The 27,847-nt window shown below is 37.8% G+C and overlaps 1 protein-coding gene across 6 annotated transcripts in view; it reads right to left on the bottom strand.

Annotated features, from left to right (window-relative positions):
- Positions 1-27,847, bottom strand: part of LOC128865199 (uncharacterized) — a 107,141-nt gene that overhangs the window by 21,159 nt on the left and 58,135 nt on the right. For all 6 annotated transcript variants that reach the window (XR_008454769.1, XM_054105307.1, XM_054105306.1 and 3 more), the window contains 2 exons: positions 8,157-8,618; positions 7,984-8,079 (listed from right to left, as the gene is read on the bottom strand). Coding sequence is in view for 5 of the 6 variants with exons in the window: in XM_054105307.1 (XP_053961282.1) it covers positions 7,984-8,079; positions 8,157-8,603 (543 nt within the window). In the remaining variant the exon portion in view is untranslated. The remainder of the gene's footprint in view (positions 1-7,983; positions 8,080-8,156; positions 8,619-27,847) is intronic.

Genomic DNA, 27,847 nt, shown 5'->3' with positions numbered 1-27,847 from the left:
GAGAAGAATAAGAATGACAGAAAGAGTAATACAAGTACAGGGTTGCAAGTATACATGATTGAAATATTTACTACGAACTACTTTGTCTCCGCAACAATGTTGAATATTCATATATTACAACAGGTATATTGAGGCGCAGAACACCATCGTACATGATGTTTCCAGAGCAGTGGTCCAAGCACTGAACGAAATGTCAGCTCGTTGAAATATAGAAAACTTAACAACCAAAATAGTCATATATTCAACTTTTCAAATCGTCAAATTACGCTGTACAACACAAGAAAGAGACAAGGTCCTTACAATAGATTTTAGTAGAGTGTTAAAAGAAGAAAAAGTACATTCAACAACTTTTTTTGTTTTATATATAGAATTTTTTTTTGGGATATTTTACTACTACGAAATTTTGACTATCAAGTACTAGAAAACTGCAGTAAATAGTTTTCCTTATTCAAAAGTCGGGAAAATCGGTTATTTTCCTTGAAACATAGTCAAATTAAGTTAATTAAAGTAAACAGTAAACTTAGCTTAACGTAAATTTACGCGCTCCAGCGGAGAAATTTAATTTCTTGTACTCAAAAAACAAAACATGAACAAGTATTGTCTTCCAAAAAAATATAACAGAACAAAAAAATTGAATGCGGATGAATAACGAAAATTAAAAATAAGGTCGCTCGGAATCCATTTTAGAATTATGTTTCCGTGGTCTTTCTTGTTTAGAATTGACAGTAGAATACTGTCGCAGTGGCCGAAACAAAGTAGGTTATATTTTCTGAAGAACAAATTGACCTGCCCTAATGTACATAGTTGAATGAACAGCCGTCTTGAACTTCTGTTAATTTATTTATTATATTTTACTATAATATTGCCACAAAGTCATAAGTAAAAACACAAAAAACCCCATTATTGCTGTATATTTCCAAGTTTTAGATGTATAATTTTTATGTGCATATTTTTGGGTTTATAGTGCGTGAAACCTCATCCTACTCATAAGTAAGAGAACGAAACAATAAATTCAGTTAAGAGCAAAAGTATACGTGTATTTGCGATAAGTATTAGCTCATTGAATAGAGCAACAAAGTAAAAGCTTTTTAAAGCTTATGAAAATTCAATTTTAACATCGTCTTCCTCTTTACAGCCCATTGTGTTTAAGTGAGCAACTAATCGATTACCGGCCTGAAGAATGAATGGTGAGTTCACAATATTATGAACATTAAGATTAATTGCTTTTTTGATTGGCGCAAAAAAAACTTATCAGTTCCTTAAACGAAAAAAAATATTTCAACTGACTTTTGATTGTTTTTTTCCTCTCAAAGTGTTGCGCATTCATACAATATAACGAAAGCAAGACGTTTTTTGTTTTTTGTTATACTGAGAAAATGCGAAACATCGTCAGGGCAAATAATTACAATAACAAAAATCAACAAAGACTTTGAGCTACTGCATACACACTTCGTTATACTAAAATTGAGTGGGCTGTAATGTAAAGCAGAGTACACAATAAAAAAAAATCTTGTTAAAAAGTCTGAAATTTTGATAAAGATCTGAAACTTGAACTATTATAGTCTTTGTTATCTATCTATACTATAATATAAAGGTGAATGTCTGTACGTTGTCCGCGCATCACTACGAAACGACAACACCAAATGACGCAAACATTTTTATACATTCATATTTTCACCCAATGAAGGTTATAGGCATGTTTTTATGATGGAACTCCCTTCCCACAGCCCCCAGGCCGCGCCACCACTCTCATTCGTCACTAATAATCGAATATTTGCTTAAATGTAATCTATAAAATCTTAGTTTTTCCAATTTCCCACTATTTATAGCACACTCTAGACTTCATAATTAGCATAAGTTGTTCAGCTATGACCCAAATGCAAAGTTCAAAAACGGTTTGAGATAGAAAATTAATAAAAATAATTTTGCTTGATATTTTTCTGATTGGTTGTTTTGATTTTATTCAACGAGGCATAGCAACGGATGCCGGGTATTGTAATATTATGGTTATTAATAAAAAAATATTTTCTATAAAATTATTGTTTGTAATTCTTCTATATACATATCCTAAATCACTCAAAACTACTCCTACGCGAGCGGGGCCGCGGGTTAAAGCTAGTATTTTTATAAAAAAAAGTAATTGAAATTAAAATATAAATAAGTATATAGTCAACACTGTCAATATGTGATGGCTTCATAATAATTTCGGGGGTGTATAAATCCGCGGTAATAGCGCAGACACACGAAATTTAGCGAATTCCTTAACAATCTGTGCGATTCTTCTGTCAGAAAAATGTGAGACACAGATGGCGCTCCAAGCAGTAAGGAGGCGTTGTGCCTAAGCAATGACAGGTGGGCATTCCACTACTTAGGACTGGTAGCAGAAGGCTAATCACCTACCCTGTCAGAAATAAAAACAGATTAACGAAACCAACGCAAGACTGAGTCCTGCCGAGGCCTTATGCTCCCGAGAGGAGTGAACAAGGAAAAATAAAGAAAAAATAAATCCGTCGAAGAACTATCACTTTAGAAGCATTGCTTCAAAGTTGATGTGGAAAGTTTTATGTTGTTATAATACAAAAACAAAAATATTATAATATCGAGTTGCTTGTTATTAAAGTTGTTTAGCTCATTGTTGATGCTATGGGTACAAAATAAGTAATAATAAGATCTAAAAAAAAGTTGATGTATAATTTTTTTTACAAATCAGGCAATAGCAAAATGAACAACGAAACTATTGGATTTGCCGGAAGTACAGGGTGGGTCCTGCACATTGTTTTAACGCTGTTCAAGTTGACCGCCAAGTTCGTTGGTGAAAAGATTTGTAGAGGTGTGCCCAATAACACACCGTTTTTGGACTCTGAGCGAATTTGACAGAATCAGCTGATGAGCTGATAGGATGTGTTTACAAAAAAACTGAGATTGTGTTGTGATATACGAAAAAAATTAACCAATGACACTTCGTTACCGTCTGAACAACGACTGATGTTGGACGAGTATGTGAAATGAATTGTGCATATTTCGGATCGCTGGCTGTTATCACTAATATACGAAAAAAATATTAACACAGTCTCGCTGATGTTCCTTCTTTGTTATCTGATCGACGACTTATTAGAAGAGTGTGCGAATACATGTGTGAAATGCACGTGCGGAATTCGGCTGCCGAATCTCCCAAGTGACGTGGAAGTCGAAGTTCCTCTAACAATTTGCTTTTTCACCATAATTAAAGAGCAAACCTCGTAAATTTATCATTCTTGAGTTCGCTCTATCTAACGCCTTTGAACCATTTTCTGTGAGGCTATCTGAACCAGAGTTTAAGTAAATAAACCAGAAACAATTTAAGCTCTGAAAGATGACATTTCGCAGTGAAAAAGCCATAAATGTTTAAATGCTATTGAAAAATTTCCCAAGAGAATCGTCTTATGTAGGCGAGCACGCAGGTACAATTGAAAAATATCTGTACACCCTCCTCCACCAAATTTTATTTTTTTTAATTAATCCTTTATTCAAAATATATTAATAATTTTAGTTAAAAAAAGACTCGGACTTGAAAAACAATTTAAAAACTCAACTATGCGTGAGCGCACTATGGTCTAAATGCTCTACCTTCAAATTAATAGATACAAGGTGGCGCAAAATTGCAGTGGGTTGCCAAATCATTAGGGACAATCGCAAAAATATGTACTTGTGGAGTATTTGGCTTTTAATAAAATCACGTTTAATATGATAAGAACAACATCTTAGAAAATTATACACAAAATTAAAGAAAAATATATAAAAAACACCGTTATGTTTAACGTAAAAAAATTGTAATGTATTGTGTTGCTTCTTACGAGTCAGTATTTCGTAACATTTCCCTTAGCCTCAATAAGGGCTTCTAAGCTGGTCATTGGCACTTTCTTTTATTTTAGGGTTGTGATGCCAAGCCTCTTTCAGCTTTTCTATCAGTTTTACTTTGGTTGTTATCATTTCTTTGGCAATCTTAGCTTTGGTGATCTCCCAAAGATTTTCTATGGGGTTCATATCCGGAGAATTGCTCGGCCAATGTAAGACTGGAATGTTTTGGTCTTTCAAGAACTTTTTTTTTTTTTTTGTCGGGACAACTAGCAAGTGTAGCACTCAGATATTAATTAAGTCCATTGTACTACACTTGGATTCCCTTTTAATTTTCTGTAAATCTACCCGATCTCCGAAGAAATCTGAGTAGATCTTGTGGTGCCAAGGAGCCAAGATGGTCGCTTCTTAACACATCAGTGCCAAGAACCGCAAACCTGATTCGAGCGAAGGCGGGGCAGACACACAGGAAGTGGTCCGCCGTCTCATCCTCCTCTTCACAAGCTGGGCAGAGTACACTGTCTGAGATGCCCAACCTTTCCATGTGCTTCGCCCACTGAAAGTGGCCCGTCATCAGTCCAACCAGCCGTCTACACTCCCCTCTGCTTAATAACAGAAGGGTTTGCGACAGTCGATCGGACATGACAGGTAACATCGGTTTAGTCCATCTGCAGCCTCTCTCAGCCTGCCAAGCTCGCTTGTGGGTGGTAGTTACCCATTTGCTAACCGTGGCTGTGATGGCCGCAGAAGGGAGTGGCAAAACGGGCTCTGGGCCAAAGAAGTTGGCCCCAGAGCCCATCTTAGCTAAGGAGTCAGAGGTCTCGTTACCCGCGATACCCACGTGTCCCGGGACCCATATTAGCATCAGGCTATTATGTCTACCGACATAGATCAGCCTGGATTTACAGGACTTGACTACCCCTGATGTGGTTGGAGGGCTGTCTAAGGCCAAAAGCGCAGCTTGGCTGTCGCTGCAGACACATATAGATCTGCCTCTCCATCACTTTTCCACAACAAAGTTCATGGCTTCTTGAACTGCATACACCTCCGCTTGCAACACAGATGCATGCATTCCAAGAGCAAAGTGCAGTTTTGTCCCGCTGGATTCCACGTAGACCCCAGATCCGGAGCCATGCTCGGTCCTGGAGCCATCCGTAAAAATGCGAAAACAGTGTTTGCCGGGCTCATTTTCTGAGTCCTCCCAAAACTGAGCCTCTGGTAGCACTACATTGTACACAATTTCAAGAACTTGGTAACACTTCTGGCTTTATGACACAGCGCCGAATCGTGCATAAGCATGAAGTCTTCACCATCCTGAAACCATTTCCCTCAGCGTCGGCAGCAATCGATTCTGAAGCACTTCTTTATATTGGTCTTATTTAATTGTCCCCTGCACAATGTAGAGGCGTCGAACACCCTTAGCACTGATAACTGATGGACATCTTTATTTTGAGCTTTACACGCTCCATTGGCTGTGTTTCAGTACTGCAGCTGTTTAGTTCACAAGTGTCAAATATGATTGACGTACGGCGCCATTTGCAAAAATTATAAATCTTGCGATAGGGTGATTAATTTTGAGCCATTTAGTATATTGAGTAGAAAATTTATCTAAGATCTAAGTACACTCGGACAGACAGCATTGCTTCCTTTTAATGTTTCTTTTTAAAGCCACTCATGATTTCGAATACGTCTTCGAAATCATTTAAGAAAATTCTGATACTTTTTCGAATTAACTGAAATTCTTGTATTATATTTTTGCATAAATACGTTATCAATTTTCACCTTTTTAAAGCTTGTGTCCTTAAAAAATAGAGGCATTTTTTTTCCAAATTTTCTCAAAAATAACGGAAACGTGAAAAATTTTGCGCGGGTTTTCTATGTTTTTGTATTTGAGCATATTTTGCCAATATATGGTTTTGTTTTTTAATTACTTGGTACCCTTTTTCCACTTTTTTGTACAATATGTTATCAGTAAACTCTGATAAGAGGGAATATTGGAGGTTTTCAATTTTGGCTATTGATAATACGAAGTGCCAGTAATGCGCAAGGTGCTAAAATTGAACGTTGGCTTTACATACTTACTGCCTTGAGCAAAATTTTAAAAGCATTGCTACTGAAGTCAAAAATATTGCATTTAGATTACCAAAATTTGTATGCCCCTTTTGTGTTTTTAAATATAAGAAATACCATTTTATTCTGAAGAATACAAAATATGGCGAGATAAGGGTCGTAAATCAATAGGCATGCCACTGTTTGGTAGTTAAGGATTTTTGGATAGGTTTTGTTATTGTTGAAGTGATAATTGACCGAGCTCTAAAATCAGATTGTGGCAGTGCACCAGCAAAATACTTCTCAAATGTGGATCACGAAAAATCTTGGAGAAAGAAATACTTGTGTGCAATAACTTACAAAATGCGACAAAACGGAGCATCAAATCAATCAAGATTCGCGTTCAGGACGACGACAAAAACTATAAATCCGGATAAACATTGGACTTTGCGTATAGGTAAAAAACGTGCATTGTGAAATAAATCACAAAAACACCTTCGAACGATCCTCTGAGGCATGGATTGTAAAAGTCGGCATGCGGGTGAAAAGAAACTGATTTCACAAAAAAAAAACAATGCAAAAATGTCAGAGCATGTTGGTGGGGTAAATTGCTACAGAGGACTTAATAGACGCAACTGGAAGATACTTTTGAATATTTTTTTCGTGCATTTCTCGATAGTTTGTGCCTTCAAAAATTTACAAAAAATATTCATTACTGATAAATACCCAGCGTACGTTGCTACACCTGAAACAATTGAATTGTCAACGCAAGTTTTAACTCTTTAGGGACGAGTGTCGGCATATAGCCGCCCAAGCCGTTTTACCATTCCGGACGCGTGTCGACATATGGCCGCCCAAATTAGTTCGTAGCTGCAAGACTCCCGACATCTGTCGTTCTGAGTGATAAGATACGCATAGGTATAGTAAAAGAGTCACGTTTTCATTCAAAGACATTAGGGGCCATTAGCGATGTAGTCTTATCATCCTTATAATGTAGACTTACGATGTGAGACGACGGTAGCGTCAGAACGAATTTCAGTTCTTCGATTATGCCTTACAGTGTCACTGTCACTGCCAGAAGAACTAGCAGGCTTTTTTTTATATATTTATTCGTACGCACGTTGGCTAAGCGATTTAGAGATGATACGTTAGATAGGGGCAGTTCTGACGAATATTACTTTGAAACTGATAAGCCTTACTCCATCTTCCATCTTCCAATAAGGCCTAACTGCATTGATCGGAACAGATGGTAATATGAAGGTACAATGTCTAGGCAATACGCCGGGTGGGACAAGATTCCCCAATTCAGTCTCTCTAAATATTTCTGTACCGATTTAGCCAGAAGCATCTCACTCGTCACCAAACATCTCTCTCGATATCCCTCTCCTTCAATGGATGTGGCGCCCAGTTACCTACCAAACGTTTACCAACGGTTGATCTGTCAACATCAGTTGCACTCTTCTTTAAAAGGTAATATTGAAGCATGACCTCCCTCGGCAAATGCTGTTTTTTCGGGCTAAAGGTAGACATTTTTGACGTCAGATACAAAAAGAATCTCTACGCATCAAATGAATGTCTACCACTGCGATGGAGTCCTCACATATACACCTTCAAATCCCCAGTATATTACTAGAGCGAACACAAAAATAGTATCAGCAGCGACACCTCTTTTACGAGAGCAGAAACTTATTCCCATACCCAATATTTATGTATATAATATTGCTGGATGTGGATTAGTCCTTAGTGTACGTTAAATAGAACTCGCGAGGTTAGCTTTCATAGAACTTCCTGCAGGGAAAGCCTCAGAGAGAAGGCTTGCCAACTTGCAAGAGAAGGTTCCTGTATGCCAAACATAAGTAATTTTATGGGGGTATCTAACCTTACCTAAGCCTCAGAGAGTCAAACAAATAAACAGTAACACAAACTAGTTATGACTCTACATTCAATAGAAGCATAGCCTTTAACTACTTGAAGATTGACTTGCAATCCTATCAATGACATGATGGATAATCACTAAAACATGGGTTATCTTTTTAAGTTCACAAGCTCTCAAAAAGACACCCTTTACATACATGTATTCATATGCTATATATTACCCACCTCAGCCCACATACAAACAATCAGCGATGCGCAGGTCATTAACATCGGATAATACGCCGACATAAGTGTGACCGCCCATTGTGGCTGCAAATCCAACTGTAATAAAGGAAAACACAATTAATAACAATAAATGAAATATTACGCATTGCTTATACTCGTATCGCATTACTAACCGGTGTCGTAAAATATGCCCCTCTTAGTGTTGCCGCCACGAATACCATGAAGTATAAGACTTTTTGTGTTGTAAGACGACAAGCACGCAGAAATGATGGCTGCTTCAAACGCTGATACTCGGCAAATATACAGATGAATAGTTGCACAACCGAAACCAGTGCTACAAAGTAGAAAACTGCCGAAATGCCCGCATAGTATGGCAGATTGAAACCGCTGCACTCATCGCCGGCGTAACGGATCTCACAGAGACAAGTGCCATTCAGGCAATCTCCATGCCCCGAACAAGTGGCAATATTGGGATCGTCATCGTTGATGTTAAAGGGTGAGGATCGTGATTTGATTACACCATCACTGGCGGCAAAATGACCGCCGCCACCACCCATTGGTGTAGAAGATTGCAAAACGCTCGAAGAGCACCGCATTAATTTGTGAAAATTGGATAGCATTCTACGCCCAATTACCTGCAAGCAAATCAAAAATAGAGAATACGAGTTAATTATTATATAGTAAATATTATAATACTAACGACGGTGCGAGGTGCAAAATAATTGTTTATTTAACATCAATAAAAATGAATTATAAATTTTCGAAATTAAACTCTTTAATCAATAAGCAACTTTGACGGAAGTTAGTCGAGACTCATGATAATGGCTTTGCCATAATCAAAAAGTAATTATTTATATTTGTTTAAACTACAATTTGACGTTCATTATCATAAGGTCGTAAATTTTATACACAAGCAAAAAAAAGTAATTTCAGTCGGGCAAAAGTACAGTGAAAGAGTGCAAACGAACGGTGGTCTGTCAAACAAATAAAGGGTGGTTAAATTTGAAGTGCCGATGTTGAATGTGAACCACACCTAAACGTCAACGACACCGTTGGACTTCTTTCTTTGGGGTCATTTCAAAGAAAAGGTGTACGTCGATAAGCCAGCAACAATTCAAGAGCTAAAGGATGAGATAATTCGGCACATTAATGGCATAGAACTTCAATTATGCCGCAGCGTCATTGAAAATTTGGACCATCGTAATTGAGCCATACCAATATTATCATAATAAAGAGAAATGACAATAATTTCCAAAAAAAATTGTATTTTATTCAAAATCAACACCTGCCCTTGAAACTTAACCACCCTTTATGAAATATTTTTCCTGTTAAAAAAAAAAAAAAAAAAAAAAAAACATATTGGTGACAATCGCATTTCGCATTTTAAACAATATCGTAATCCATAAACTCACGCACATACATACCTACATGCATATATAATATGAACAACCGATTTGTATGTAGTTGGAGTTACTTATATCAGGGGTATTTTTTCAGGTGTCGATTCAAATCACATACATAGGTGCTATATTGAATATGTTGTTGTTATTTTAATTAATCGGTATATTGACTCATAACAAAGCGCATGGAAAGTGATTTCGTGCATATGACCACTGCATACGTCATCTTGGAATACCGATTTTCAACTACATTTTCGAGTAGTGGAGAACGCTTGTCACGCTTTGTGAGTGTGCTCGGTTTAAAGCTCCAAAACTGAAATAGGCGTTAGTTTGTTAGTCCACTAAATCTTTAAATGGTCAGATCGAAAACAGATTACAAGTATTATATATATATATACCTACACCCCTTTTGGGTGTTTGGCCGAGCTCCTCCTCCTATTTGTGATGTGCGTCTTGATTTTGTTCCATAAATGGAGGAACCTACAGTTTCAATCCGATTCCGAACGGCAGATATTTTTTTTTTATGAGGAGCTTTTTCATGGCAGAAATACACTCGGAGGTTTGCCATTGCCTGCCGAGGGGCGACCACTATTAGAAAAAAATGTTTTTCTTAATTTTGGTGTTTCACCGAGATTCGAACCAACGTTATCTCTGTGAATTGTGCATGGTAATCACGCACCAACCCATTCGGCTACGGCGGCCGCCGTCAAGATTACAAGTACGGCGAGATTACAAGTATAAATACGAGTATTTATGTATAGGTTCGACTGTAAAAAAGGTTCATCTGAGGTGAGGATACACAAAAGAATTTTCCGAACCTGGTACTAACCGTTAAAAAACGACATTTTGAAAAATCTAAGCGATAAGCATATCACGAAGGTGTCTAAAAAGTATTAACCTTCGCAGTGGTGAACTATTACCCTGAAGGTGTTGTACACCATAGGAAACTTGGCAGCCTTAGAACCAAAGCTTCGGTGTCCTGTTAGCGTAGCAACAAGTAGTCCTACATTTACTTTCGTAAACCTTAGCATATTCTTCGATCTTCACTTCTTGTGCTTGTTAGCATGGTGAAAATAATTCAGAGGTGTGGCCCAAGGCGAATTGAGTACTGAAGGTGGCGCCATTAAACAACAGTTGATTTACTCTGACGTCGGCTCTCTTCGCAATGCAAAACAAAAGTATGTAGGAGAAATTGTAGAGAAAGTAGGAGAAATTGTATGTTTGTGAAAATTCTGTGAATGGCTTGGTAATATTGTAATTTGTGAGATTAAAACTAAACAAATACAAGCAAACTAATGCAAACGAAGTGCCGGTTGTTAAATTGATGGGTTTGTATGCGAAAGACGCTGTGGCTAGAAAGTATGTGTGTGTACGCATAATTTCTTGAGTTTGGCTGTTTCCATTACTTTCGTCTATTCTTCTTCTTCACAAACAAGTAATTCCCCTTCCTTTTGTTTGTTTATTGATGGACTCTTACGACACGGCGAATTCGTAGGGCGCAATTTTCTGCTCTATCATTCTTGGGTGTGGCTAACATCAGACCGTTAGGCAGCACTCAACGTATTTGAAGGAATCAGCTGATTGGCTGACGTAACACAGTCTCCGTTCATGCTACTTCGTTGTCGTCCGAACGACTTATTGGACGAGTGTGTGAAAACGTGTGAAATAAGCGGGCAGAATTCAGAGTAAAACAATTGAAAAGATGTGTTCAATAACATATCGTTATTGGGCCCGGAGCGAATTTAACAGAATCAACTGATGGGCTGACGTAACAGGGGAAGTGTTTACAAAAAAAAACTGAGATTGTGTTGGAGATATATGAAAAAGAATCAGTACAATGTCACTTTGTTGCCGTCTGAACAACGACTGACTGGACGAGTGTGTGAATAATAAATGATTGTTCCGAATTCGGTCGGCGAATCCCCTGTGACGTGGCAGTCGAAGTTTCCCTTGGGTTGGGTACAATATGATTTTGGTTCAAAATTCTGTATTTAAAATTTTGTATTCAATATTCTGTATTCAAAAATATGTAATGCAAAATTCTGTAATGTTAAAATTCTGTATTGCGGAACACTGTAATTTTAAATTTTGTAAATCAAAATTATGTATTGTCAAAATTCTGCATTGCAAAATTCTGTATTGAAAAATCGGAAGAGCATATGGATAAATAAAAAAAGTGCGCACTTTTTTATTTTTCCATATGCTCTTCCGATTTTTCAATATAGAGTTTTGCAAAACAAAATACTTCCAATACAAGACTTGTCTTGACCCATATAGTTTCCTATATTATCAAAACAGATTTACATAAAGCAAATATACATATGTTTGTATGTATTTATAGCTTCAGACAAAATATATTGTAGAATAATTGCAATATTTTCTGTATACTTCGTTCAAATACCTAACTGTTTTAATCAATTCCCATTCTTTCATTGTATACCAAAATACCCACCAAAATTTTGGTCAGTGCACGATGAGTCCAATATCGCTTTCCCCAGAACGCAAAACAGTATTGAGGCTTGGCATCGACGGCTAAAAGTTATTGTTGGGAAATGAAACTCAGGGTTGTACAAACTAATTAATGATCTAAAAGGCGAGCTGGTTTGTGCGAAAGCACAACTAGCTAAAATTCAAAATGGTCACAAAATTATTGTAGTCAAACGAAGAAGGCTGTAAAAGCAAACAACAGAATTAAAAGAATAACAAAAAAGGCTTATATTAAGGCATGTTTCTTTTATAAAGTGAATTGCTAAAAATTTAATAATATAATAATTGTTTCGCCATTATAATGTAATAACTTTTGTTTTGAATGAATTTTTGAATTTTTGTTTCTATAAAATCAGAATTCCATTATTCATAAAATAAATGTGCTATTCAGGTAAGCGTGCTTATTAGGTTCTCTGCTTATTTGGTTATATTGTTACAGCATTTTGATCGAAAATAATATAATTTTGATTCCAGAATTTTAATATACAGAATTTCAGTTCTCCATCGTTTTGATCATACAGAATTTTAAATACAGAATATTGAACCAAAAGAATTTAGGCTGGACAGAATTTTTTTTTTGATTTTTACAGAATTTTCATGCAAAAGAATTTTGAAAAGCAGAATTTAGTACCTCTCCCGTTTCCCTTGCAATTTTATTTTTCCTGTCAATTTTATCATCCTTGCTTGAAAGCATGGAAAAGAACTTTTTCTTTTGAGCTTGATCGTTTTGTCGTACGCTCGTCTATGTTCTCTTTTTCCAAAACGCCACTATATTTTAGGACCTACCGGTGGAGCTGATAGATATTTTAAAGAAAGTAGATATTTCAATAGAAAATGTTGACTTTGATGCCAAATTTATACAAAAATATTCCAAAAATAAAGGTTTATAAATAATGTAAAAATCGCCAATTTTTGGTCGAAGATGAACCGGAAACGAGTACAACTTTTATGACCGAGGCCGCGGCTTGGCCAGTCGTTACTCATATTGAATTTTTGCAAAAAAAAACAAATTTTAAAAAAGAAATGGAGAAGCATTACCTAAAAAATAACCGACAAACATGAAAAATTATGAAAAAAAAAAATACAAAAATTAAGTAAATGAAATATCAAAAAATATATATTGTATATATAAAAAAAATTTAAAAAAAATAAATTTAAATTTAGAAATTGACAACTATTAGCCCATAATTTGACCTCGTTTAAACCAAGCGTTGAAAAATTATGAAAAAAATTAAATGAAATAAATAGATAAAAAATAAATAAGAATTAAAAAACAAAAAAATTACAAAAAAAATTAAAAATATATATATATATGTATATATATTACAAAAAATTAAAAATAAAATAAATTAAATTAAATCTCGTTTAAATCAAGCGTTGAAAAATTAATAAATTATAAAAAAAAATTAAATGAAATAAATAAATAATAAAAAAAATTAAAAAATAAAAAGAAATTTAAAAAAATACAATATATATATACAAAAAATTAAAAATAAAATAAACTAAAATTTATAAATCGAAAACTGCTAGTCCGCAATTTGATCTCGTTTAAACCAAGCTTTGAATTCTATGAAAATTCACCACATAAATTAAAAAAAAAGAAAACGCAACCACACAAAAAAGTGATAAAGAAATTATAATATTTAAATCACGTACGCAAAAAAATTAAATGCAAATTTGTATTAGAAATTATCAATAGTAATTTGTTATGTCCGTAGCCGACGTGATTATGGCTAAGCATGGATTGACAATTGCATGGTGCTAATAATTTTCACAAATATGTATCAAATATGCAATCAAACCCATTTTGGGTATCAACGCAAACACAGACGTTTGTAGCTATTTGCGATTTGTAGACATAAACACATAAATATGCAAACTAGTTAAATAAAGGCAGAAGTAAAACATCAATGGCTGTGTGCAATCAATTGTAAGAGATACGTACAGACATATTTACAAACAAATCGAGTGAGAGTACCAATAGTAATAAACGCAGTATGTAAACAACTACGTACTTTATAATATATAAAATCAAATCGAATAGACAGAAAGGAGCTTTATCGCGAAATATCAAAACATGTAAATGACATTGACAATACAGGCGAACATCCAGAAGCTTTAATGCGTCATGATTAGAGTCACAATTTGTTTGTAAGTAATAGCGACAAATTTTTTGTTCGGTCAGACATTGCATTTTGGCATTTGTTTTCAGAAGAACTGGAATAATCATCGTGGGCACAGGTCAGTTATGTTTACAAATCGTTAAATTTGATTGCACAATTCAAAGTTCAGATCGTCAAACGTATACTTTGGTGAATCAATAACTAACAGAAAAATAGAACTAATGTCCCTGACATTGAAATTTTACTTAGCCAAATTTCTGAATACACGCTAACGAAAGTAACCCCTCAACCCATTTCCCGTTATGACTTTTTTTAGCGTTTAAGTTGAATTTTGATCATCAGTGTATGACATGGCTTATAAGGGATAATCAGATTGGAGGCACTTTTTCCAATAGCGTTTTTTAACAGATCACGCGTGACTACTGTCACACTACAATAAATATATAATTTGTTTCAGTATTCATTGACATTTCATCATAGAAAGACTTTAGTTTTTTTGTCGTCGGACTAGCAAGTACAGCACTCAGAAAACATTAATTCCATTGTACTACGCTCGGACTCCCTTTTTAATTTTCTTTAAATCTACCCGGCCTCCGCAGAAATCTGAGTAGTTCTTGGGGTGCCAAGGAGCCATGGTGGTTGCTTTTTAGGGCATCAGTGCAAAAGACCTCAAGCCTGATTCGAGTGAAGGCGGGGTACAGAACGGACAGGAAGTGGTCCACCGTCTCATCCTCCTCTCCACATGCTGGGCAGAGTGCAATGTCTGAGATGCCCACCTTCTCCATGCGCTTTGATTATAGAACGTGGCCCGTCATCAGTCCAACCAGCCTCTTACAGTGCCCTCTGCTTAGTGACAGGAAGAACTGCGACAATCGGTCGGACATTCTGGCGAAAGAGTCAGAGATCTCGTTACCCGCGGTACCCACGTGTCCTGGAGCCCATGTTAGCATCAGGATATTATGTCTACCGATATAGTTCAGCCTGGATTTACAGGACTCGACTACCCTTGAAGTGGTTGGGGGCTGTCTAAGGTCATGAGCGCAGCTTGGCTTTCGCTGCAGACACATATAGATCTGTCTCTATATCTGTTTTCCACAAAAAATTTCAAAGACTTACACTTTGTACAACTGTATTACGAAAATCGACGCTCTGTGAAAAGTGTCAATCGCGCGCTCAGGCCAACTTATGGTGTACAGCGATGAGGCCCATTTTTGGCTTAATGTTTACCGTATTTGAGGTGAAGAGCAACCCGAAGCCATTCAAGAACAACCATTACATTCATTGAAAAAAACTGTTTGGAGCGGCCTATGGGCTGGCCCATATTTCTTCAAAGACGAGACTGGCGCCAATGTAACGGTGAATGGCGAACGCTATTGCGCCATGATAAACGACTTTTCGATGCCGGAAATTGAAGGGAGTGATCTCCACAACATTTGGTTCCAATAAGATGGCAGACGATGCTACTTGCCATACACCCGTGAAACAATGGATTTACTGTGTCATTATTTCGGTGAGCCAGTGGATTGACCACCAAAATCGTGTGATATCACACCTTTGAACTTTTATGTGGGGTTATGTAAAGTCTAAATGCTTGGTGGATTAACCAGCTTGAATTGAGGCATTGGAAGCCAACATTACCAAAGTAGTTCACGAGATACCGACCGAAGTCCTCCAGCGAGTCATTCAAAATTTGGGTTTTACAGATGGCCGAATTACGTTGCAGTTGCGGCCAACATTTGAAAGATATTATCTTTAAAAAATAAATGTTTGATGTAAATTTGAAAGGGATTATCTTCAAAAAACGAATGGCTCTACACAAAAATAATAAAGATTGCCCAATCAATTTGTCAGTTGTACGATCTTTTTACAATGGAATGGCCGCCACAGTCACCAGACATAAACCCCATTGCAAATTTGTGGGTTGATGTCAAGGAGGCAGTAGCCCAACGCAAGCCAACATCTAATACGCAACTAAGGGAAGCTGTAAAGAGCGCATGGGAGTCGATTTCGCTTGACAGATATCAAAAACTTGTTGACTCAATGCAACGCCGTTGTGCTACAATTCTAAAGAATAAGGGTCATGCAACAAAATACTAATTTGAATACTAAACAAACCCCCAGGTAAAAATAAAAATGAAATCACCATCATATAAAAGTTTTGTCAACATTTTTCTTATAATTTGTTACACTACTAAGTTTTGGACCGCTCGAAATTCGCTACAGTTTTTGTAAATATAATTTTACCTTACTGAAATAAGATAAACGTTGGATTTCTACATTTGTAGAATGAATAAAGTTTTGTGTAGCATTAATAATAATTAACAAAAATAAATTTAAATAAATATACAATAGTATCAGAAATATCTCGAAATGGGTTATGCATACACAGATTAAATTTGATTGCTTCCCTATTAAAATCTGTATGCTAAGAGAAGGAAAATTAACTTTTAATATTTTGTCTTCTGTGGACCTTCTGGTGGAAATGCCCATACACATGAAGAAATTCATATAACTTTAAAATTAAAAGAATTTAATATTTACTTAATTCAAGTAATGCATAGTTTATTTTTATAATACCTATAATAATATTTACGCAGTGTATCGGCCATTGAACTGCAGTCCATCACTTTTGTGTTTTCATAGTACAAATACACGTGCCCGATTTGCTACACAAAATATTTAAAGGAGAACAGGTTATTTCAAAAACTACGCAGGAGAGAGCAAAAGAAAAGATATACAGATATTTTTTTTTATTTGAATTTACATATCAACTTAATGGAATAGAAGTTTGCTGCGAGGGGAAAATAAGAGAACAGAAACAATGAGTGATAACCCAGCAGGGGAGAGCAGCTAAACAACAACGCCATTGGGGTGATGACAGAGCCAATTGAACACCAACACACTTTCGTATGTACATAAATATGTACAAAAAATGTATGAACACAACAAACGAATTAGAAAAGCAAGTTTTGAAATTATGTAAAAATCGAACAAAACAAAAAAAAAAACGAATAAACATATGTTTACATACATATAGAGGTATGCACACTTATATTCACTAGATATTCGTAGGTGCGCACATACATATTTAAATATTTAGGGTCGGCGAAGGTAAGCAAATAAGCTTAACACTCAAATGATTTGCCTTACATGGAAGTTTGTTGTGAGCGGCGCGATGAGCTGAATACTTAGTTTCAAGTAAGAATAATGAAGAAACAGATATTTTCCTACTTAAATTGAAGTCTATTCAAATTTTTTAGAATATTTATGCGTTTCAAAGGGAAACTATATAGATCAGCATTTAGTATGCAATACATAAATATACCAATACAATTACAATGACGAGGTTATTCTATGTATTTGAACTTGTCTGGCTAACTGCTCGTGCGACGAGTTTTATTGAAATAAGTGGAATTGCTTGTAAAAGCATACAAGATATGTCTATTGTGTGGCATAACCTTCACAAAATATTGGACTCCGAAATAGGTTCCGTGTGGAAAATGAATTTTAACCTGAATCAGTAAATATTTTTTTCCCATTAATTGAATTAATAAATTTACACTAGTGGTCACTTAATTAAGTCAATTTGTCTTTTTCCAACATTCGCAATATTTGTCATGCTAACTTTTTCTAGTTAATTTTTATTTATTTAAAAAGTTAATGAATAAATATATCCACTGCATAACAAAAAAATTATAAATGAAAAATTCATATTAATTTTATAAAAATATAATATAATTCATTGTATACCAAAAATTTTATAATATAAAGTGTCAAACTTTGTACAAAAATCACAAAAATTTAACAAAAATTGAAAAAAAATTAAAAAAGAATTAAAAAAAAAATTCAACTTTTTGATCAGATTTTTTACAAACTTTCTAAGTATGCAATTTTGTAGCCTATTCAATTTCAGTGCATGAATTCATAAAGTGAAAAATTGAAGCCACTCAAAAATCGCATTAATTAAAAAAAAAAAGTTTTTACATATGTACGATGTTGAGAATTTTTTTCCATACGAAGTACATTCGACAATTCCTCATCATGTTGGTCTCCTTGACGCGGGGATGAGGCTTAAGTGGTGGTCTGACCCCCATAGCATGGGGGCCAACCCAACACAAACTAAGAGGGAAGCTCCACATGGGGATTACAGCGTACTTGGTGGCCACCCAGTCACCATGCGAATATCACCGTACCGACGAAGATCCCTTTGTCGTCCCTAAACCCCCCTACATCCTGTTATTTCCTCTCCCAGCCCACCCCCTAATCCAGGGTGTTATGCGACACCGTGCCCATTGGATGGTTTGCAGCCAGGGGGTTCACCAGACCGGCTGTATTTCAACGGCGCCTTCCTAACACCGGGCCGCCTTAGGAAGTAACTGAGGCCTTGCCACGGCATGGGGCGCTGCCGTGGTGGACCGTGTTGAATCCCCCATTATAGAAATATACCACTGCGCTCCCCTCGTCGAGCAGGTGGTCGTACGAAAAAGATAAATACCAGTAAAAATTGAAGCAACAAAACTTCCATTGTAGCGGGAGCAGGCTACAGTGGTCGTAATTCTACTGCCAAACACCCACATAACGCTCTTCAGCGCGGAGGTGCCGTTGTCAACGAAGACTCGGACCACGAAAGCGTCAGGAGCATTAACACAGCTGAGGAAGAGGCTCTTCTGCGTTCTCCGGCTGGATCCAATGGTGCTGCTTCGGATAGCAAGATCAGACCAAGGATCAAGCCTGATAAAGAGAAGCTGAAGGCCAAAGCCCGATACAAGGCCGCGGTCAAAGTTTGTGACCGATTTGGCAGCAAGACCAACCTGACGAAGCAAGAGGAGGAACGGTTGGCTTGGGCCAGAGAGGAGATCAAAAATGGCCGGGCCTTCTACGCAACAAAGCCAATGTTCGCGGCTTCCAATCCGAAATATGCGAACAAAATCGAAGAAGAGCTAGCCATCAAGAGGCAGCGTTCTGCGGATAGTGAAGCCTCAGGCCCATCAAAAAAGCAGAAGCACAGGCACGAGACGGCTAAACCGAAAAACGGTGACGGAAGACCCACGACGTCGAAAGCAGCGGCAGCGGCCAGTGAAATTGCCAAGAGACACCTCATAGTGGCACTCACTGACCGTAGCGACCAGCTGGGGCGAATGTCGCAGGAACGGTGGAAGGTAGTGGAAATGAAGCTACTGGAAGCCTTGTTTACAAAAATGGACGCAGAGCCGGACGCACCCATGCCAGCATTTGACGGAGCAGGGTGGTTCAGCAGCGTCAAAATCATAAAATGCAAGGATGACCCCACGCTCACATGGCTAAAGGAAGCGGTAAAAACGCTTCACGGCCTGTGGGAGGGGGCATCACTGGAAATTGTTGATCGCAGCTGCATTCCCTCAATACCGAAGGCAAAGGTTTTCATTCCGCGAGTGGTAAAACCGGAACATGCGCTGCGACTACTACAACGACAAAACACGGACGTGCCGACAGACGATTGGAAAGTGTTGAGTGTGGCAAAACCAGCAACTGCTGATGGTGGCCAGGACTACATCATCCAAATCAACAAGCCGGCAGAGGACCTGCTTTACGCGCGATTCGGGAGGATGGCTTGGGGAGTTGGTAGCGTGCACCTTCGCCTCAAAAAGCGCAACCCGACAGACGACAACCACAACACGCTCGCTGCGGGGGAGGTGGAAAAGGATCTCGGTATAGAAGAGATCCTGGAAGCCTCCCTCAATATACAGGAAGTGGAGAAGGGTGACTTGGAGGTAGTATCCAACCCCGAGAAGGTTCTGAGGCGAGATGCTGAAAGTCCTTCAGATAAACCTCCACAAAAGTAAGAACGCCTCAGCCGAGCTCCTGCTCAACATAGAGCGAGTCGGCTACGATGTGGCTCTAGTCCAGGAACCATGGATAGCATCGGGCAACATAGTCTCCGGTCTAAAGTCACACAACTACAACACATACATCCCGATTGTAAAAAATAAGGTAAGAACAGTGATAATGGTCAAAAAAAAAGTATATGTTCTTATATTGATAATAATCTCTCTTCAGACGACCTGACAGTGGTGGCGCTGGAGGGCTGCAAGGATGAGACGCTACTCTTTGGGTCCTGCTATATGCCACATGATGAAGAAGCACCACAGACGGAACTTCGGAAGCTGGTAGAAACAGCTGCCAGAAAGAAGCATGCTCTGGTGGTAGGAACGGACGCAAACGCACATCACACGGTCTGGGGAAGTGCAGATATAAACGACCGAGGCGAGTCACTATTTACTTATATTTTTCAGAGTAGCCTCGAAATAGCTAATAGAGGTGAAGAACCAACATATGTGGGACCAACCTCGAAGAATGTACTCGATTTAACACTCTACACAAGCAGGCATGTTATGGTTCAGGAATGGGAAGTGCTGATCATTCTCTGATCACAGATACATAAGCTTTCAGGTTATATTCCGCTCAAAAAACAAGCTTACATCCTTTAGAAATCCTAAGAATACGAACTGGGACTTGTATAGGGATATACTATCAAAAACACCAATGATACCCCGGAAATACAAGTCACACGTCGCACTTGAGAAAGGGGTTGAATTGTTTGCAACTACTCTTGTCAAAGCCTTTAAAAGATCCTGCCCTCCAACACGTAATAAACGCAAGGTGAAGCCTCCCTGGTGGAACAGGGAATTAGGAGCACAAAGACGTAAAGTACATGAATTCTATAGGTTAGCCAAAGTTGCTGACAATGAGTTCTGTTGGAAAGAGTATAAGGATCTACTAAAAGTATACAAGAAAGAGATATGTAAAGTCAAGAGAGAATCTTGGAAAGACTTCTGTAGCAGTATGGAAGACACTAACGATGTGGCTAGACTCAGGAAACTGCTATCCAAGAATCCGTATATGCCAAGAACAATACGAAAAACTAACGGGGAGTGGGCTGACAGCTGTGAGGACTCTTTAGAAGACCTAGTCAGTACACATTTTCCAGGGTGTGCGGACATTGCAGATCTCGAACCAAGAGGAGATATTATGCACGAAATCCCGACGAACGTAATTACAACCAACAAAATAGAATGGGCTATACAAAGTTTCGACCCATATAAATCGCCAGGACTGGATGGAATCTTCCCAGCCATGCTCCAAAAGGTAAGCCACCTTGTGGTACCATGGTTAAGAACGATATTCAGGGGATGCCTGAGGTTCAGCTACGTTCTTGTATTGTGGAGGGAAGCGAGGGTTGTGTTTATTCCAAAAGCGGGAAAAAGCAACCCTCTATACTCAAAAGAATACAGGCCCATTAGTTTGACTTCATTTCTCCTGAAAACGTTAGAGAAGATTCTAGATACATACATTAGAGACACAATTGCGCCGGACGAATTATCAAAAGCGCAGCATGCTTACACTAAAGGCAGATCCACTGAAACTGCACTTCACTCACTTGTACTAACCATAGAAAAGGCGTTAGAATATAAGGAGTATGCTCTATGAGTATTTCTAGATATATCAGGGGCCTTTAACAACGTGACAAAAAATGCTATTCTGAATAGCATAGAGTCACTTAATGTGCAACCCGCGGTTTATCTATGGATAAGGCACCTATTAGCTAGCAGAAAGATAAGAGCGGAGTGGAACGATGCGAGCGTCACCAAATATGCATGCAGAGGTACTCCGCAAGGTGGGGTACTATCGCCGCTATTATGGCTACTAGTAGCAAATGAAATTCTTAAGAAACTTGACAGAGGGGCACCTAAACTAGTGGCATATGCCGATGACATAGCTATAGTAGTTACGGGAAAGTACCTGGACACCATCAGTAATGTGATGAACAGCACTCTCAAAACGATACATCAATGGGCATCTCGCGCAGGGCTAGGGATAAACGCGGGAAAAACGGACATGGTACTTTTTACCAGGAAGTACAAAGTTCCGACGTGGAACCTCCCGAAGTTAGGCAACAACGAACTAATTCTCAAAGATTATGCAAGGCACCTCGGAGTAATATTGGACAGCAAATTGCTGTGGAAGCACAACGTTGAGGAGAGGGTGAAAAAGGCCAGTAATGCGTTGTACGCATGTAAAAGAATGCTGGGCGTTACTTGGGGTCTATCACCCTCCCTGATGCATTGGTGCTACACAGCAGTAGTCAGACCGATATTGCTGTACGGAACCTTAGTATGGTGGACTGCGACAAAAAAACTGACATACTTAATGCCGCTGGAAAGGATTCAACGACTCGCTGCCCTGTGCATAACAGGAGCGATGAAGACCACTCCAACGGCGGCGCTGGAAATGATACTCAGCATGCCACCTATTGACCTCATGGCAGAAAACCTGGCAGCGAAATCCGCGAGGAGGCTAATGGCTGCGGGGGTATTCATCTGCAGAACCTTCGGTCACAGCACAATAGGAAAGTGGAGCTCAGGTGGCACAGACTACATGACTCCGTACTTTAATTGGGAAAGAAGGTTCCGCACTACAATTGAAGAGGAGGGATGGCACAAAGGCATGAAGCCTGGCCATAGAACCTTTCACATCTATACAGACGGCTCGAAAACTCCAGACGGAGTGGGAGCGGGTATCTACTGCTCAAAACTAGGAATAAGGCAGTCTATCAAGCTGCCAGACCACAGCAGTATTTTCCAAGCGGAAGTTTTTGCTGTGGGGAAGGCCGCGGAGGTAGCCTACACTAGAACAAGAAAGAACTCAACAATTAATATATACGTGGATAGTCAAGCAGCAATAAAAGCAATAAGCTCATATTGTATTAAGTCCAAAAATGTTCGACGGAGTAGGGAGGCCATAGAAAGGCTAGCCGGAAAAAGTAGGCTGCATATCTACTGGGTACCTGGACACAAAGGCATTATAGGGAACGAAATAGTAGATGAGATAGCAAAAAGTACTGTGAGACTACCATTTGAACAAGAGAACGACATACCGAGACCGCTAAACACAATATACAATGAAATGGACGACCACATGAAAAGGCAAGTTAAAGCTAGGTGGACTAACCTGACCACATGCGAAACAGCAAAACTCATGTGTAGAACTAACGACAAAAAACTTACTCAATTCGTACTTACGCTCTCGCGAAAGGAATGCAGAACTATCATAGGTATGCTAACAGGTCACAATCTATTGGCTGCACATGCGTACAAGATAGGGATTGCTAACACGGACAAATGCAGAAAATGCAGAGAGGATGTTGAGGAGACTTTAGAACACCTTCTGTGCGTTTGTCTGGCATTATCAAAAACACGACTAAGATGCCTGGGAGCCCCACTGTTTCAGGGTCTGGAAGACGTCTCAAAAGCGGAGCTCCCAGCCCTACTTAGATTCGCCAAAAGCGCTGACATCCTACATGATGTCTACTTTAGCTATTCATAGAGGTCGGTCTCCATCTGGTATCGCTAGGGACCAAAAGGTCTATGCGTGGCTTACTGCCAACCAGGCTAACCTAACCTAAGCCAACATTCGACAATTTTTTTTATATGGAAGAAAATGGCTACCAAAAAGAAGGTATTTTTTTAAACTATTTTATAGCACTTTATTACACTAAAATTGTTACGCTACAGGACAGATGGCTACGGTATTCTTAACAGAAGTATATACCCTCTTGAATGTTGCATACTGGCTAATTGAGAAAATGTGGTGGGGTAGGACATAGTATTGGAATTGCTGGTCTTCGAAATCAGCCGGTGGGTGTAAGACAAAACTGAACAGTGCTGCAACAACACAACAAAGTTTGTCTTATTTGGGTGCCTGCTCATTGTGGTATTACGGGCAACGAGTTGGCTGATAAACTGGTTAATGAAAACTCTGCAAGCATACAACTAGGTCCTGAACCCTTTCTAGGTGTCAATGCTGTATCTATTCAACTATGGAATGACGACTTCATGAGGTCTACTCATAGAAGATGTTGGTCTGAGTTGGGCTCCTGCAGAGTCGCCAAGTGTTTTGTGAAAAAATCAAACAGGAAACTAGCCACCTTTCTCCTAAAACTTAGTAGGAAGGACCTGAGAGTACTGAAGGGTGTAATCACAGGGCACAACGCCTGTGGTCGGCATATGACTACAATGGGAATCATTGACGACCCAATATGCCCAGGAGGCCGCTGCAGACCATTTTCTCTATAGCTGTCCGCAGTTTTCTAGAATCAGAATTAGGCTGTTAAGGTCCGATGTACTGAGTATGGATAAAGTTCATTCACCTATGAATCCAAAAGATTCGCGGAAGAGTGACCTCAAACCAAAAATTTCAGTATTACTGTATCTATCCTGTCTCTCTATTCCTTCCATTGTTATCTATCTGGGTGCAGTACAAAGGTCTTCCTAACTGAGTGCTTGGACTTATCCAACCGCCCACCAATCTACAATCTGCAATAAAATTGAATGCGTCATAAAACTGCATACCAAAACTTATCTTAAAAAATGCTGATTAAAAAGTTAGAAATTTTGGTGAAAATTTGGAGGATAGCACAAAATTTGATAAAATGATTTTTATGGTTTTTGTTGTGTAATGAGGTGAACTTTTGTAAAAAAAATATACAAAAGCGCTGAAAAAATATTCCGCGAACCTATTTATTGCCCATGAGTGTACATACCTACGCGTCCCCCACATGAATATGAAGTATTATAACTTTCCTCACGTAACTCGTTAACGGATAAGTACCTAAGATCTGGCAATGTTCGTCAGAACTAGCGTGCGATAGAAATTAATTTTAACGAGTTTTTTTTTTAATTTTTATATTTTTAAGTTTTTTTTTTTTAATAAAAATTTCTTTTTAAAAATAATTCATTCAGTTAAATAACGCTATGAAATAGCATTGAAATTTTTGCTTCGAAAAGTAAATCGGGCATTTGTTAAAAGTTTCCTATATTAAATAAAAAATGCAGTGTTCTAATCGAAAACATTTTTGTTATGTTTGCTGATTGTTTGTACTTTAAAAAAACCTACGACATATAATATTTCACGAAGTGCTGTTATTGGATTTGAAAATTACTTTTTTATGGCTCGTATACCGAATTTGTGGTGTGCTACTGCAATGGTTTATGATTATTGTTATGACTAGCAGAACAGAGTTGTGGGTCTAAAAGGCAAATTCTTAAGTAGATGCAGCCGTTTATTTGGTTGCCACATAAAGAGCGTTCTTCTTTCTATGCTATCAAAAGGCTAAGGCCCTTATTCGTCGATTTGAAGGTGCCTATTTTAATTTGATGTAAAGTGCTTCCGTTGTTAAATAAAATCGGATTTTTTATGCATTTAATTAAGTGTTTTATTTATTTGTATATAATTGTTGAATTTTTCAGTTTTCAGCAAAATTAGTTGGTTCACGTTTACAAAAATGGAATTCGATGGCAGAACAGTGCTAGAGAAAACAAAATCAAATTTTGTATTCAATTGGCGTTCCAATTAGTGTTAATTTATTCAAATCGGCCAACTTTTACTTATTTTATTGACTTTTTTTTTGGAATTGTTTTGAGATTATCAAACTTTAGAGTCGTACAGTTATGTCGCTAGCGTAATTGTAAGGGCAATACATAGCGATCTTTTCGAAACTTTAAGGTATCACTTCACGGCACCGGTTTTGAGTCCACAGAAGACATGAAAGAGAACGGAATTCGATTCTGAAAAACATGTTTGATGATTGGCTTATAAATGGCTTAGGCATTATTTCAGAGGAGGCCTACCTAGAAGGAGATACAATAAATTTGTATGAATACTAAATAATTTGTTCTTTAATAGCCAGTCGACAGACAATGACAAACCTCAGAGTTTCTTTCTGCCAGGAAAGTGCTCCTCGTTAAAAAAATATCCGCCGTTCGGAATCGGCTCGAAACTTTAGGTCCTTCCATTTGTGGAACAACATCAAATAGAGAAGGAGGAGCTCGGCCCAATATCTAACAAAAGTGTACGCACCTATTTTGATAGAAAGCATTCTTGTACGCATTGACGCCAAGCGAATTTTACAAAAATCGTCACTAGAGTTTTTTGCCAGGAAACGATCTGAAAGTAAAATATATTGATTTTTGAGCCATGCCTTACATTTTTTCTTGCATATTCTCGTTTCACAACTATTTTGATATCTTGAGTGTCAAAAAAGAGCAACCTGACACTCAATGTGTTAAAAACTATTAACATCCGACGACAGTATAACATACCTATCAGACAGTACAACATATCCATCAGACAGTTGCCCACTTTTGTCTGCTCCGCCAAGCCGTGCGCACAATTGTGGCACTCTCTATATAAATATAGACAATCAATTCGACAGTCAGTCGAGCTCGTTGCTGCAACCAATGCAACAGACTCATTCTGGTGGGCCTATAAGTCGTCAAATATCTTCAACTATGAAGAAAAAAATTAAATTAATTTGAGGGGAAACCTTAATAGCTGTCAAAGTCGTACGAACGACACTGCCTATTCCTGTAACCGTTGTCCAAGACAGACCAGTCGTTTCACACCAACCAGTAACACTGGGCAAGAGCATTTCCATTGATTTGCACGAAGTGTCATGGCCTCGGATTTGCTAAAATGTAAAATTTGAACACTTTTCGACGGGTTGCTGTCAAAATTTTGTATGTACAAAATTCTAAAAACAAAATTCTGCTTTTTAAAATTCTGCTTTTTTAAAATTCTGCTTTCTAAAATTCTGCTTCAAAAAAATAACCCTCATCAGTCCAACTCTGGCTCGCAATCCACAGTATTTTTGCGTAGAACTCTTCTAAAAAAAAACGAACAGCTGCGAAGAATTATTAAGAAAAGAAATGAATTAAGTCACACTACATATTTCAAAAGAATTCCAAAAAATATTGTAATTGGCTAAACTAAAATATTGTTATCGCTTAAACATATATTATACATATGTATATTTATGGAATAAATGTTTATTTTGTTACTTTTTGTATGACGAAAATCACAAAACTTGAATAAAGCAGAATTTTTCGCATTAAACATGCGGAATTTTGAAAAAGCAGACTTTTAGAAAGCAGATTTTTTTTGCAATTTACAGAATTTTGTCACCCAGAATTTTGTAATACAGAATAATGACACGCTCCCCTTTTCGACATCACCATAAAAGGCTTAATGCAGATTTACACATAGAGATATCGGGAATGGAGGCACTGTATAGTAAATTCTCTCTTGATGTTTTATTCGTGATTGCACGGCCAAAGTTCTTTTCGGTAACATTCGTTATTTTTGACGTTTACTTCTTTAAGTTTGACAATACGAATAAGAAGCCTAAAGCGCGTCGCCAGTACGGGAAACAAAAACCCCCCAAAACAAAAAAAATGTTTTCCTGCGTAAAACGGGATTTAAGCTAGAACTCCATACCAAGCGTTCCAGCTGCTATGGCTTTCAAAGCTTTATTCAGCTGGCAAACCTGGAACGCTTGATATGGATTTCTAGTTTTACAGCTTATCTTTTTTTTCTAATTCAGCAAATTGCCGTCGCTAGCACGCAAACGGAAATAAATCTTTTGTACAACATTTCCAGACTAAAGGCTTTATACATATTTTGTTCAACATCAGATTAAAGAAATCATATAATTTGGAATCGCTGTATGAAAACTCATTCTGTATCAAACGACTCGGTGAAGTTCTTCCCAAATTCTTCAACGCGCGCATAAACCCAAAAGTTATGTTTGACCACTGCTTTTCGTACCCCTAAAAGAGGTTTTAAGATCCACAAAGATGGCTGCTGCGTATTGATCCGCCTTCCAATTGCTTATTCCAGTAACAGTTGCACAAAACACTCTTACGTAGAGATATTCACACTTAACATATAAAATACCATTTGAATTCATGAAAATTCAAAATTTAATATAAAAAATAACATTCCGTGGGAATCTCATTTCATTTTTCAATCAGCAACACT

The sequence above is a fragment of the Anastrepha ludens genome, chromosome 5 (assembly GCF_028408465.1).
Source record: "Anastrepha ludens isolate Willacy chromosome 5, idAnaLude1.1, whole genome shotgun sequence".
Taxonomy (NCBI): domain Eukaryota; kingdom Metazoa; phylum Arthropoda; class Insecta; order Diptera; family Tephritidae; genus Anastrepha; species Anastrepha ludens.
Note: the sequence above shows the minus strand (reverse complement) of the source record. Positions and strands in the feature narration are given on the sequence as shown.